Here is a 13061-nt window from a genome sequence, read left to right as displayed (position 1 = left end):
ATGGACTGAAGGGCCTCTTTTTCTGCTTCGCAACTCAATGATACTATAGCCCCTTTTCCACTGGCACCTTGTCACAGGAATTAACTGGTTCAGGGTCCAGAGAAAAGGAAAACAATCAACACACTGCGTCATTACATGCCGGGGACTGACAGCCTCTACCTTTATTCATATCCCCCATGCCAGCTGACGCCGGCATGCCAGTGGAATAAGGGCATCTAATCAATTCGAAGTCAGACTCTCTGATCCCTGGGGATGAGCTGCATTCAGTGTCCTGGTTAAGGGTGGCCCAGTGGAAATGGCACAAACGGCCAATCAACTGGGATGTCAGTGGAAACATGGCTTATGACTATTTTTGGTGGGTAATTTAAGATATAATTTAAGACACAGAGTGTTTATTTCTGCATCATGAGAAAATGATTCATCTAACTTCCTTTGGTAACTTCTGCACCTCAAACTGAAGATGATATAATGCTTGAGGAACTTCAAATATAAAACTCGATGGATACATATTATATTTCTCCTGAACAGCCGTAAACCTCATGGCATGTACATTCACTTTTCTATCCTCCACCCCATCTAGTTCCACTGTTCTATCTTTCTTCACCTACTATATTTATTCTCTCTCTCTCTCTCTCTCCCTAATTTTTCTTTCTCTCAGTGGTCTCTCCCTCTATCTGTCTCTCCACCTCTCACACCTTCTCTCCTGTTGTCTCTGAATTTCACCCAGCTTCTATTCCCCCCTTTATGAACGTAACATGATTCCTTTTTCCCTTTAGTCCCCATAAAAGGGGCTTGGCATGAAATATTGACTAACAGTTTCTACCTGTGGATGCTGATGGACTCGTTGGGTTCCTCCAGCAGCCACCATGCTTGCTGGACTTTATGCCCTGATTACCCACAGCACTTACAGGGGCAGCATCAGATGGAGCACAGAATGGCAAAACCTTTGAACGATTCTTCAACTTTCAACATTTTAATCTTCAATTAAAAATTCCATATATCAGAGAACAGGGCAAATTTCCCGATTCTGCGATCGATATCTATGACCTCAATAGTGGACTGAATAAATGCAGAGAGCTTTCAGTAGACCTGGCAGGAGACAGGAGCAGCAGATGATTCAGGCTGTGGGCTTCAAGCAAGAAAGGACGAAAATAGGGAAGGTGGACCATGGTGCAACAAAAGGGAATTTTTTGGGGAAGTGGAAGGAATGGAGGGACGGGGTGGGGGGGTGTAAATTGGGTTCTCTGTGCTTATGTTGCTAGTCTGTGCAATGTTACATTCCAGTGGGCCAGATTACAGAAAAGAAGGAAAAGGAAGAAAGAAGACCGCCAATCACTGGTGGGTGTTGTCCTGTTGGTGGCTGTTGTGTCACCATGGAGTCATCTGTGTGGAATCAGGCCCCTCAGCCCAACTTGCCCATCCTGACCAAAATTCCCCTCTCAAAATAGTCCCGCCTGCCTTGTTTGTCCCATGTCCCTCTCAATCTATTCTATCAAACGTCTCCGCCCAAATGTTCCTTAAAGGTTGCAAAAGTGATTTCCTCAACCACTTCCTCCAGCAGCTTCTGCCAGAACTCTCTTTAAATAAGGTACTGCTTAGGCTCCTGTTAAATCTCGCCTTAAATTGCGAGTAAAATCACAGAAATGCTACAGGAGCTCAGCAGATCTCACAGCGTCCATAGGAGGTAAAGATATATACCGACATTTCGGGCCTGAGCCCTTCCTCAAGGTATGGATTACCTTAAAGGAGGGCTCAGGCCCGAAATGTCAGTAATGTATCTTTACCTCCTATGGACACTTCGTGTTTCTCACCTTAAACCAATGTCTAATTTTCCTACTCTGGACAAAAGACACTCTATGTTCACCTGATCTAATCCCCTCATGATCAGCCCTCTTCCTCCTGCACTCCAAGGAGTAAAAGCCCCAGCCTGCTCAACATCTCCTGATAGCTCAGAACTCCCCCAACCCCCTACACTCCAAGTCCTGGCAACATCCTCAGACGTTCTGGCACCCTCTCCAGGTTGAAAACATAGAAACATACAGCACAGAAATGGACTCTTCAGCCCACTGGGTCTCGATAACTTTTACCTGCTGTGCGTCAAATTGTTAATACTTTTTTGTTTCTTGTCCTGCAGTGATAATTATCATTGCTGTAATTGTGGCAGTAATCATAGCAGCAATTGGAATTGGGTTCTTCATATTCAGAATATGGATGGCAAAGAGACCATTGCAGCCACGGTGAGTAACATTTGTGAAGGGCCCTGACCTTTGTCCCCCTTGCTCAGAGCCCAGGGTCGGTGCCAGACAAGTCTTAGCAGGGGTAAGTGGGGGGGTGGGGGAAAGGTGGTGGTGCCTAACTGTCTTCCACGGCCTAACTGTCTTCCACGGACCGCCGCCATCCTTCCGACGTAGCAGAGAAACGCGCTGCTTATATTGCGTGGTTAGTGATAGTAGATGCTACTGATGCTAGTGCTGCATGTGGGGGCAGGGGGGGTCTCAATACCTCACTTGGGGGAACGATGCCCACGAATGTCCCCCCTTGGCCCCAATCCCGTCACAGTTGAGATGTTAACCATAAGTCTTGGTGTGAACCAAGATTCAAGATGATTTTATTACCATGTAAAAAAACAAAATGAGATATTACACCAAATTTCCTTTAGTCTACTGTTAGGCAAAGATTCACCATCAGCAGAAATTTCCTGCCGCCTCCTACAGTTAGAGAAGAAGAGATTTCCCCCTGCCCCTCCCCCCACTGAGTGTCTGTGAATTCACCTCCGTAGTCTCGGGTTGGGGGGGGGATGGTGGTGGTCAGGGGAGGGAGGTGGCTCTGTGAAAGCGGAGCTTGGGAAAAGGGAAGAGAGAGTGTTTTTTTTACATCAACTTCACGGGATTTTACAATTATGAAGAGTTTCCCACATCCCGGCAGTGGTCGGTCACACAGGAACGGCCAAAACAGCAAATCTCCCACAGCACTTACAGGGGCAGCATCAGATGGAACATGGAATGGCCAAACCTTTGAACGATTCTTCAACTTTCAACATTTTAATCTTCAATTAAAAATTTCCACAACAAATTTCTGTCCGCGAGTTTGTATAGTATACCGACATTGCACCATCGCTATGTCGTATTCATTAGCCCCTTGGTCACGGAGCACCTGCAGGCATCCTGGGAAAATGGCAAGGGATCGAGGAGGTCAAAAGTCGGAGCCGGAATAGCACCCTCATTCCCGTTCTGAGCTTTTTATACACAGCGTGCATTCAGAGAAAATGGGAATAATTTCCTGGAATGCAGCGCTCTGTAAAAAAACACATGAGAGACAGAATTGGATAAAAGGAGAAATAGGGATAGAAAGGACTCCGACCTGAATCGTCTCCTATGGACGTTGTGAGATCGGCAGAGTTCCTCAGCCAGTTTTTACTGCTATCACAGCATCTTTCATGTTTCACTCCAGGGTCGTTATCATGTCGAAGCCTATATTCATCCATCACCTCATGCCATTAGATGTCATATCATTTTGCTGGGAGCTGTTGTGTTTCTGACATTAACAGCACCTCGGTGCCCTGCTGGGCTTGTTTGGCAGTCTCCGGGATTTAACCTGCATCTGCTCTCTGACTGTGGCTGCTGTCTCTTCACACAGTCACCAGCCCTCACCTTTCCCACTTCTAGCTGTGCAGCGCAGAGCGAGCTGAGATGCTCAAACCGGAGGAAAGGCAGTGATCCCCACCCCTTCAGGCATATAGGCAGCCGATTGGTGATAGCTTGCACAAGAGCCAGGAAAGTGCGGCTGGATAGAAGTGCCCATTTCTCCACTGCACTTCATGATAGCAGAGTTCAGTGCCAAGGGGAGGTAGTCATTGAAGCCTGTTACTGTCGCCCTCTTGGGAGCCGGCATGATGGTGGCTGTCTTGAAACCCACGGAGACGATGGACTGCTGCAGCAAACGTGGCCGTGAAGACCTCCAGCTGTTGGTCTGCACTGGACCAGATGTGTTTTCTGGTCCCGTTGCCTTTTGTGGGTTCACTATGGATAGACGGGGTTCTCTTTTCACTTCGGATGCACCCCATTCCTCGGGGGGGGGGGTTACAAAGCTTTCTTGAAACCTGCTGAGTTTCTCCAGTTTTTACTTCAATCACGGTGTCTGCAAATTTTTGTATTTTAATTTGGAAAGAAGCTGGGAGCTCATTTTCAGGCTCCAGATGATAGCAGAGTGAAGAGGGTGTGGCCTAGATGGTGGGGGTCCTTGAGGATAGAGGCTGCTTTCTTAGGACACCGCCTCCTGCAGGTCCCTGTGAAATGCAACTATTCCTGCATTCCCATGAAATCTAGCTATTCTCATGCTCAGCAATTATTTCATCAGATCAGACTTGATATCTGATGTCAGGTTTGGCTTCTTGGTAAAGGGCCCTGACCCAAAACATTCTCTCCATGGAAGCTGCCTGGCCTGCTGAGTCACTCCAACATGGGTCCTGAAATCTTGAAGTCCCTGGCAATGACTTTTGATGTGTGAAGTGATGGGGTCCCCTTTTATTGACAATTCTCACTTGTAATGATCTGATTCTATCCTTAGAACCCAACCATCTCAACCATCTGGCCTCACGAACCCCGCCTTCGCAGGGAGCACACCAGGAACCCCACAAATGCAGCACGTGCATAACCCTAAGGCAAGTCCTTCCATTGCTTCATCCTGTCGAATAATATTCATGTCATTGTAGTGGCTGCAATACTGAATTAGTATTCTAGAGAATGATTAAAATGCAAGACCAAAGAAATTTGAGAATTGTTTTAAAAAAAGCAAAATAAATGGGGCATGGTGGGGGGGGGAGTGGGGGGGGTGAAAATGACCTTGAAAGATGTCCATTAGCAACAAAACTCCAATAACATGGAACCTCAGTGTTGGTGGAAAAACCAATTTTTTCTGGATAATTGAATCAGTCCAAATTTATTTTCATGAACAAGTTATGAAATTCGTTGCTTTCCAGCAGCGTCACAGTGCAGGCATTCATAGATATTCTCAGGGCAGCACGGTTTGCTCATTACCTTTACACTGCCAGTGATCGGGATGTATATATTTCTATACATGATCAATTTTAGCATCTTGACAATCTGCTATCACATTATTTGTACCTTTGATACGATTTATTTGCAGATTATATTCTTGTAATATTAAACTCCAGTATGTGTGTAGAGTTTCGCCTAGCACATTGACTATGTTGTCCCGTATGAATCCCTGAAATAAGTGTATGCTTTGTTTTGGTTTTTAACTTGTTGGACCTAAACGAACCCGAACAACAGGGACATGAGATGTTGACTGTTAGGTTGGGAGTGCAAACAATTGTTATCATTCAGAATAGAGGATTCATTCATTCTGCAAATAGACTATTTTTCATCTGCTGTGGATTCTGAGAGAGAAAATTAGCCAATATTACAGAATCAACCAGAGAGGGATACGATGCCGTTCGGACAAAAGAAGGCCGCCCCTTCCCCTTACTTCCCACCAGTCCCTCTGCATTTGATTATTGTGTTGATATGTTATTCCACTTCAATAATTTTCACGTCCTGTTCCAGGGTCGAATGCAGATTGCTCCACCCCCTCCTCCGTATGCCAAGCCAGCTGCACCCAACCCTCCTGCCAAGGTAAGTTCACATGGCAACAATAGGCCGTTTAATGCCCACAAATTAGCCTAGCAGTTAGCTGTTACGGTGCCAGCAATCGGAGGGGTTCAAGTCTGTCGCTCTCTGCAAGGAGTTTGTACGTTCTCCCCGAATCTGCATAGGTTTCCCCCCACCTTTCAAAAATGTACCAGGGAGGTTGTAGGCCAACTGGATGTGATTGGGCGGCACGGGCTCGTGGGCCGAAAAGGACTGTTAACCATGCTGTGCGTCTAAAGAAAAGAGTATCATCAGTACATTAATGTAACATCTCATCCTAGAGTACCAGACAGTTAATATTATTTGTCATTTTTCTTGTAGCCATTTCCTCCTCAACCTCCAGCAACTAAACCGAATTTAACTCCAATGAGTGGCAAGGTACGTCAACCTGATTTGTACTTAAATACCTCAAGTAGAAAGCAGAGAGTGCAAGAAAATACACAAAAGCACTGGAGAAAGTCAACAGGCCTTGCAGTGTTGATAGGAGGCAATATATATATATAACCAGCGTTTCAGGTCTGAGCCCTCCATCAAGGTACAAGCAAAAAGCAGGCAGGTGACTAAATAAAAAGATCGGGAGATGTGCCTGCATTTTGCTCATATCTTGACGAGGGGGCCAAAATGTTTGTTATATGTCTTTGCCTCCTCAGGGCCCACTGACCGACTTCACCGCTCCACCTGAACCACCCCTTCAGTTCCTTCAAAATCCAAGAATCTATTGATCCCTTTCTTAAACATACTGAGCTTCCACAGCCCTCTGGGATAACATCAATAATTCTCAGTCTCTACCTGAAGAAACACCTTAACAATTCTGTCTTGCATGGACAGCCTATAATTCAACAAGAACTCAGTGAGGATGGAACGAGGTTCACGAAAACAAGTTGCCTACACAAAGGGAAGGAAAGAGGGGGAAATGACATGAAGAAGGGAAGTCAATTATAGAGAGAAATAGTGGTAAACCACTGTTATAATGCCAAAAGATCTATCTATCTGTGTGTGTGTGTGTGTGTGTGTGTGTGTGTGTGTGTGTGTGTGTGTGTGTGTGTGTGTGTGTGTGTGTGTGTGTGTGTGTGTGTGTGTGGTAAACCACTGTTAAGCTATGATTGGCTGCTGCTCCCAAGACGGATCCTACCCATAGCCCTTTGCAGGCTCCCCATTCCAGTCAGTGAGGTTGGTGGCTGTTCCAGTCTGTAGTGAATAAAAACCCCTATCAGTTTCAGTCTTTTGTGATTATTGATGGTGCATCTCTGCGCCTTGAAAATATATATAATGAGATGATTTCGACTGGGCAGAGACTTCCATAGATTCACTACTCTCCGGAAAAATCAGTTGCTCCTCTGTTCCATCTTAAATAACCCCTGCTCGCCGTACCCCACCTTCATCCCCAACTCATCTGGAATCTTTTTGTTGTCTATTTATAAATTTTATTTAATTGTTTGCACCATTACAGGAAAAAGTGAATAAAACATCAAATATCCAAAGCCAAATGATACAAAAAAATTACTTTTATATATTTTCTCCCCATCCCCCTCCCACCCAAAAATAAGAAAAGAAATACCTACCATTTAATATTCAATAATATTAGCATCGACAATCATTAATTGTTATTAAAAATTACTAATTAAGAAGAGTGGATAAGATAGAAGAGGTGGACGGAAAATTATCCATAAAATCCATAGATGATTTCCAAATACTATAAAAGTTTTCAACTTGATTCCTTAAATAATACGTAATTTTTTTTTCCAAAGGTTTACAATTTCACATCTCATTATACCATCTACTTAATAACATTTCTCTGTCATCTTTCCATGATATCACTGTACATTTCTTTGCAGTTTTATCTGGAATGCATCTAATTCTAGTGTCAGGGAACGAAACACTTGTTTCATAGATCGGACTGAACATCTTAACTTCTGCATTCTTTCCAGGTCTTAATGCCTCCTCCCAGACCGAGATACTGAGCATGGGATGAGAGCTGTCAGTTCCCGTCTCCCAGTACTCGGGAACTGCCGGGAGGCTGCAAATGATGGAACCCACAGTCTTCTGGAGGAACCCAGCAGGTTGATCTTGATGAAGAGCGTTGGCCTGAAATGATGACTGTTCTCTTTTCTATTTAATTGCTGCACAGCCTGCTGAATTCCTGCACAGATTGTGTTTGGCTTCAATGCATTATTCACTCAATTTATTTATATATTGTCGAAGTAAAATTTTCAAGGCTTGTTTATTCTCTATTTATTCCACTGACTTACAAGTAAAGATGGAAAAAACAGGACTACTTGTCTAGTGATCCTCAAACATTTTTTCCCCCACTCACACTCCACCTTAAGTAATCCCTTACTATCTACCTAACACATCCATTGCCAAAAGCTCTTTTTTCCATTGGCATCCCTGCTTATTGGCCATGCAGTGTAGGAAGCCCTTTGTGACGTTTCCACTGGGCCACCATTAACCGGAACCTTGACTGCTTTTCCACTGATCACAACTCGTCCCCAGGGGATCAGGGAGTCTACCTTCAATTGGAAACGGGTGACTTTCTTCTATCCTTTTTCCACCGGTTGAATCATGTCAGCTGACACCGGGGATATGAGTAGGGGGTAGAGACGGTCAATCCCCAGTGGGTTTTGATGCCGGCATTTAGACAGTGTTCCTTTTCCACTGGACCCTGTCCCAGTTAATTCCGTGTTAATTGCCAGGACCAAGTGCCAGTGGCTATTGGTGCTCTGTGGTTAGTAAGGGATTACTTAAGGTGATAAGTGAGTGGAAAGAAATTTGAGAACTACTGCCCTATATTGATGGGGGCTTTTGGGAAAGTGTATGTTATTAATGCTATAAATTGGTGGAACTTTTTATCAGAATTTTCTAATACATTTATTATCCAATAAAAATGTTTTGAGTTTGCATTTAAAGGTGAAGGGCATGTCCATTTATTCTCAAATAAAAATAAGCTGAAGATATCCTGGTTTTCTCTTTATCCTCTTGTCATCTTCAGCAGAATCATTCTCAGAACCACCAAGTTCTCACTCTGCCACACGACAGGGGTTCACACAGTGTTAGACTTACAGCAAGTTTAGTAACTTTATTGGATTCAGGGGACCTCAAACTTCTTTCCAGTGCTTTATTTACCAGCTGAAAAAGCACCCCCCACCACAATAAATGAAAAAAAAATCCACATGCAGGTCGTTTTTTACATAGTTGTGGGGCCTGAAAGAAAACTGAAACTTTAATCTACTATTTCACATTCAACACTTACTGAGTTGCAATATCTTGTCATTTAGACAATGGAAGGGTCGAGGGGGGGAATCATTGCTGGGCTGTCCAATATTGCTTCTTGAATATGGGATTCTCGTGTGGTGAGTGTGAACGGTTCCTTTGGTCGTCAGCATTCTCACTGCCCATGGGAAGAAGCTGCTCCTCAGCCTGGTGGTGCTGGCTCTGATACTCCTGTATCTCTTCCCCGATGGAAGCAGCTGAAAGATAGGTTATTGGCCTGCACCTCCTCCCTCAACACCATTCAAGGCCCCAAACAATCCTTCCAAGTGAAGCCACACTTCAGTTGTGAATCTGCAGGGGTCATCAACTGCATCCAGTGCTCCTGTTGTGGCCTCCTCTACAACAGAGCGAATTGGTGCAGACTGGGAGATCGCTTTGTGAACATCTTGGTTCTATACACCATCATAATGTGGAGCTCCCAGTGGTCATCCATTTCAATTCCCCATCCCATTCCCTTGCCAACATGATCTCATGCACTGCTAGACTGAGACCACCTGCAAACTGGAGGAACAACACCTCGTCTTCTGTCTGGGCACCCTCCAACCAGTTGTATTAACATGAATTTCTCTGGTTTCCATTAAAATCTTTCCATCCTCTGTCCCCTTTCACAGAGCCAAAATCAATTCTCACCTCTCCTCATCATATTTGAGCGCTACAGTTGGCATGTCGGTTCCCTCGATGCTGTTGCAGCTCCGGTGATCGGGACTGGGGTTCAAATCTGGCGTAGTCTGTAAGGAGTTGGTACGTTCTCCCAGTGTCTGCGTGGGTTTCCCCCAGTAGCTCCGGTTTCCTCCCACCGTTCAAAACGTACCAGGGGTTGTTGGTGAAGTGGGTGTAATTGGACAGTACGGGCTCATGAGCTGAAAGGGCCTGTTGTCATGCTGTATGTCTAAATCTAAATATCCAATTAACACCTTTTGTCTTGGTCTGGACTCCTCCCCCCCCCATTCTCTCCCCAGCCTTTATCCAGACACCTGCCTGCTTTTTTTATACCTTGAGGAAGGGCTCACTCCCGAAACATCAGTCGTACAGGTGCTCCTCTACTTACGATGGGGTTGCGATCCGGCAAGCCCATCGTAAGTTGCAAAAGAATCCCGCACCTACCATGTGTTTTATAATTAAAATTTATTCCACACTGAAAAAAACCATTAACGTACTCTGGGCTGGAAGAATGGAGGAAGCATTGAACTAAAATTAATTGCTGGGAGGTGAGGATGTTCAAGCAACAGCTTCATCAATTTCATCACTGCAGAGACTGCGAGCATGTTGAGTCAGCTTCGTGAGAGAGCAGCGCACCGCATTTCGCAAGTGCAGGATTGGAATTCGAAATTGAAAGCACGGATTCGAACCATCGTAACTTTGAAAATCCTAAGTGGGGACCATAGTGTTAGAAACAAAAGTACCTTCACAGAAATTGCTCGCGTCAAAAATTGAGAACAAAGAACATTTATTATACAACAATGCAAAGTTGGGTGCTTCCCCTTACCCTGGGAATAAACACTGGGGCTCACCCAACTTTTATACAGTTGATTTCAGTATAGGAATACCCTCCCCCTTACATTCTTCTGCCTCCTGGATGAGTTTGGCATTAGGCAATCCTGTCTGCCTACGTGCTGTTTCTGTGAACTTGGAGGACCAGGGGGTATCCTGTCCCATCATGTCATTGTCCTTATTCACACCTTCCCAACTCTCAGGGCTTACTAACTTCTTATATGCAGAACTTGCTAATTCTGTCTAAGGCTAGAAGACCCTTATCTTATCCAAACTAACTTTACTTCCTACATTTTAATATCTATTCTTATCCTATTCATACTGGCTTTATTCATTACACATATATCTATACTAGTTTCCTCATCGTCATATTTTTATATCAGTTTTACTCATCTCTCACAATCCTCACTTTTCTTTTAGCTACACTTCGTGAATTCTCAACTGGAATGTAACTTGGTCTTTTTCCCAGCTGGTCAGAAAACGAACTGCAGTCTCAGCATCATCAGACAGAATTAGGGAAACATACATCCTTTGGGTTATAGTGTTCTGATGAGGGGTTCGATGAATTAAATACTGCACACAAGTCTTTAGGCAGGGGAGCACCATAATGGCCAGAATAGCGAGTCCAGCTGCTATAAGGGCAGTGGGTATCAGACTCCAGTTACCAATAAAAAGTCTAGTCCATCCCACACCGGACCAAGGTTGCCAAGTCTGAACCTGGGTATGGGAAGATTTTCGAACTCCTGAAGAAGTGTCTTTAACCGCCTGACCGTTGTGAGCATTGTTATTAACCAGTCTTTCACAAACGCTGCCTTCAGCAGCCAACGAGTAATCGAGAGCCAGGCGGTTTTGTTGAACTGTGGCTCGTATCTGTCGTCTTTCTTCAGCCCATAAATTCAGGGCCATCACTGTCTGTTCGGTGATGATCTCCAAGGCTGGAGTCTGATTAAACGATTTAAATGCCAAGCAGCTGTGGTGTTCTGGAGCAGCTTACGTCGTTTACAACTGGAACTCCCCTTACAGTGGTGGTTCTTAACATTCCGAATGTCTGTGTGACCCAAAGGATGATTTACAGGAGACCAAGTTGGGGAGGGGTGTTTCTTGTCACTTAACCTGTGAGTTGCAGCTTGTCTGCGAACATTAGCTTAAGTATCACTGAACCTGTGAGTTGCAGCCTGTCTGTGAACATTAGCATATGTATTCACTCTATCTCTGCTACATGTACAATCGTGACTAACATTCTGTCTGTCATTGTCCCACCATCTTCTTTGTGCTATCTCTTTAAAACTCCTCTTTTTAATACCTGTAGAGGCCAGAATACAAACCAAGTCTACTCCCCTAGGGCCGTTCTGTTCCCCTGGTCCATGTTGGGATCCTATATTAACCCATACCCCACTATAACTATCTTTGGCTTGGCTTCGCGGACGAAGATTTATGGAGGGGGTAAAAGTCCACGTCAGCTGCAGGCTCGTTTGTGGCTGACAAGTCCAATGCGGGACAGGCAGACACGGTTGCAACGGTTGCAGGGGAAAATTGGTTGGTTGGGGTTGGGTGTTGGGTTTTTCCTCCTTTGCCTTTTGTCAGTGAGGTGGGCTCTGCGGTCTTCTTCAAAGGAGGTTGCTGCCCGCCAAACTGTGAGGCGCCAAGATGCACGGTTTGAGGCGTTATCAGCCCACTGGCGGTGGTCAATGTGGCAGGCACCAAGAGATTTCTTTAGGCAGTCCTTGTACCTTTTCTTTGGTGCACCTCTGTCACGGTGGCCAGTGGAGAGCTCGCCATATAACACGATCTTGGGAAGGCGATGGTCCTCCATTCTGGAGACGTGACCCATCCAGCGCAGCTGGATCTTCAGCAGCGTGGACTCAATGCTGTCGACCTCTGCCATCTCGAGTACTTCGACGTTAGGGATGAAAGCGCTCCAATGGATGTTGAGGATGGAGCGGAGACAACGCTGGTGGAAGCGGTCTAGGAGCCGTAGGTGGTGCCGGTAGAGGACCCATGATTCGGAGCCGAACAGGAGTGTGGGTATGACAACGGCTCTGTATACGCTTATCTTTGTGAGGTTTTTCAGTTGGTTGTTTTTCCAGACTCTTTTGTGTAGTCTTCCAAAGGCGCTATTTGCCTTGGCGAGTCTGTTGTAACTATACTTTATATCTATGCCCTGTCTACATTCTAAAGGTAAATAATTGTCACCTCTGCTGCCCCTATTCCAGGAGGACTTAATACATTGTGAGTAATTTAGTGATGTCCCAAAAATTGGGAACCAACAAGTAAACAATACAGTAAATGGTAAAAACAACATTACAGCACTTTTTCCCGGCATAGTGTAACTTTCAGATCAGAAGGATGAAGGACTGCACGCCAGGTGGAGGGTAGATTATCAGTCATTAGTCTGTGGTTCAGCAGCTCGTTTAATTCGTTGGATGTGGCTCCATCCCTTTTCTTTCGTTCGCACGGAAGTGTCTGTAATCAAAAGTACACAATAGGGGCCATCCCAGACAGGTTTTAGTTGATCTTGCCATGCTTTTACATATACCCAATCACCAGGTTTAATAGAATGAATAGGATACTCCAGGGATGGGCAGTAACAGCTACATGTCTATTTTCTCCGTGAGTGCAGCCTGTTTGGCAGCTGCATCTGCCTGTCTGTTC

At 45.0% G+C, this 13061-nt stretch overlaps 1 protein-coding gene across 3 annotated transcripts in view; it reads left to right on the top strand.

Annotated features, from left to right (window-relative positions):
- LOC138754121 (snake venom metalloproteinase-disintegrin-like mocarhagin) overlaps positions 1–8554 on the top strand; it is a 66695-nt gene extending 58141 nt beyond the window's left edge. For 2 of the 3 annotated variants that reach the window (XM_069917964.1, XM_069917961.1), the window contains 6 exons: positions 1285–1338; positions 2135–2237; positions 4567–4660; positions 5565–5633; positions 5970–6026; positions 7577–8554. In XM_069917964.1, the coding sequence (XP_069774065.1) occupies positions 1285–1338; positions 2135–2237; positions 4567–4660; positions 5565–5633; positions 5970–6026; positions 7577–7609 (410 nt within the window). In that variant the 3' untranslated portion in view covers positions 7610–8554. The remainder of the gene's footprint in view (positions 1–1284; positions 1339–2134; positions 2238–4566; positions 4661–5564; positions 5634–5969; positions 6027–7576) is intronic. The other variant, XM_069917962.1, reaches the window with a different exon arrangement.
- Positions 8555–13061: the final 4507 nt, after the last annotated feature.

This window comes from Narcine bancroftii, chromosome 2 (genome assembly GCF_036971445.1).
Source record: "Narcine bancroftii isolate sNarBan1 chromosome 2, sNarBan1.hap1, whole genome shotgun sequence".
Taxonomy (NCBI): Eukaryota; Metazoa; Chordata; class Chondrichthyes; order Torpediniformes; family Narcinidae; genus Narcine; species Narcine bancroftii.
The sequence above is the reverse complement of the archived record's forward strand: the minus strand, read 5'-3'. Positions and strand labels throughout refer to the sequence as shown.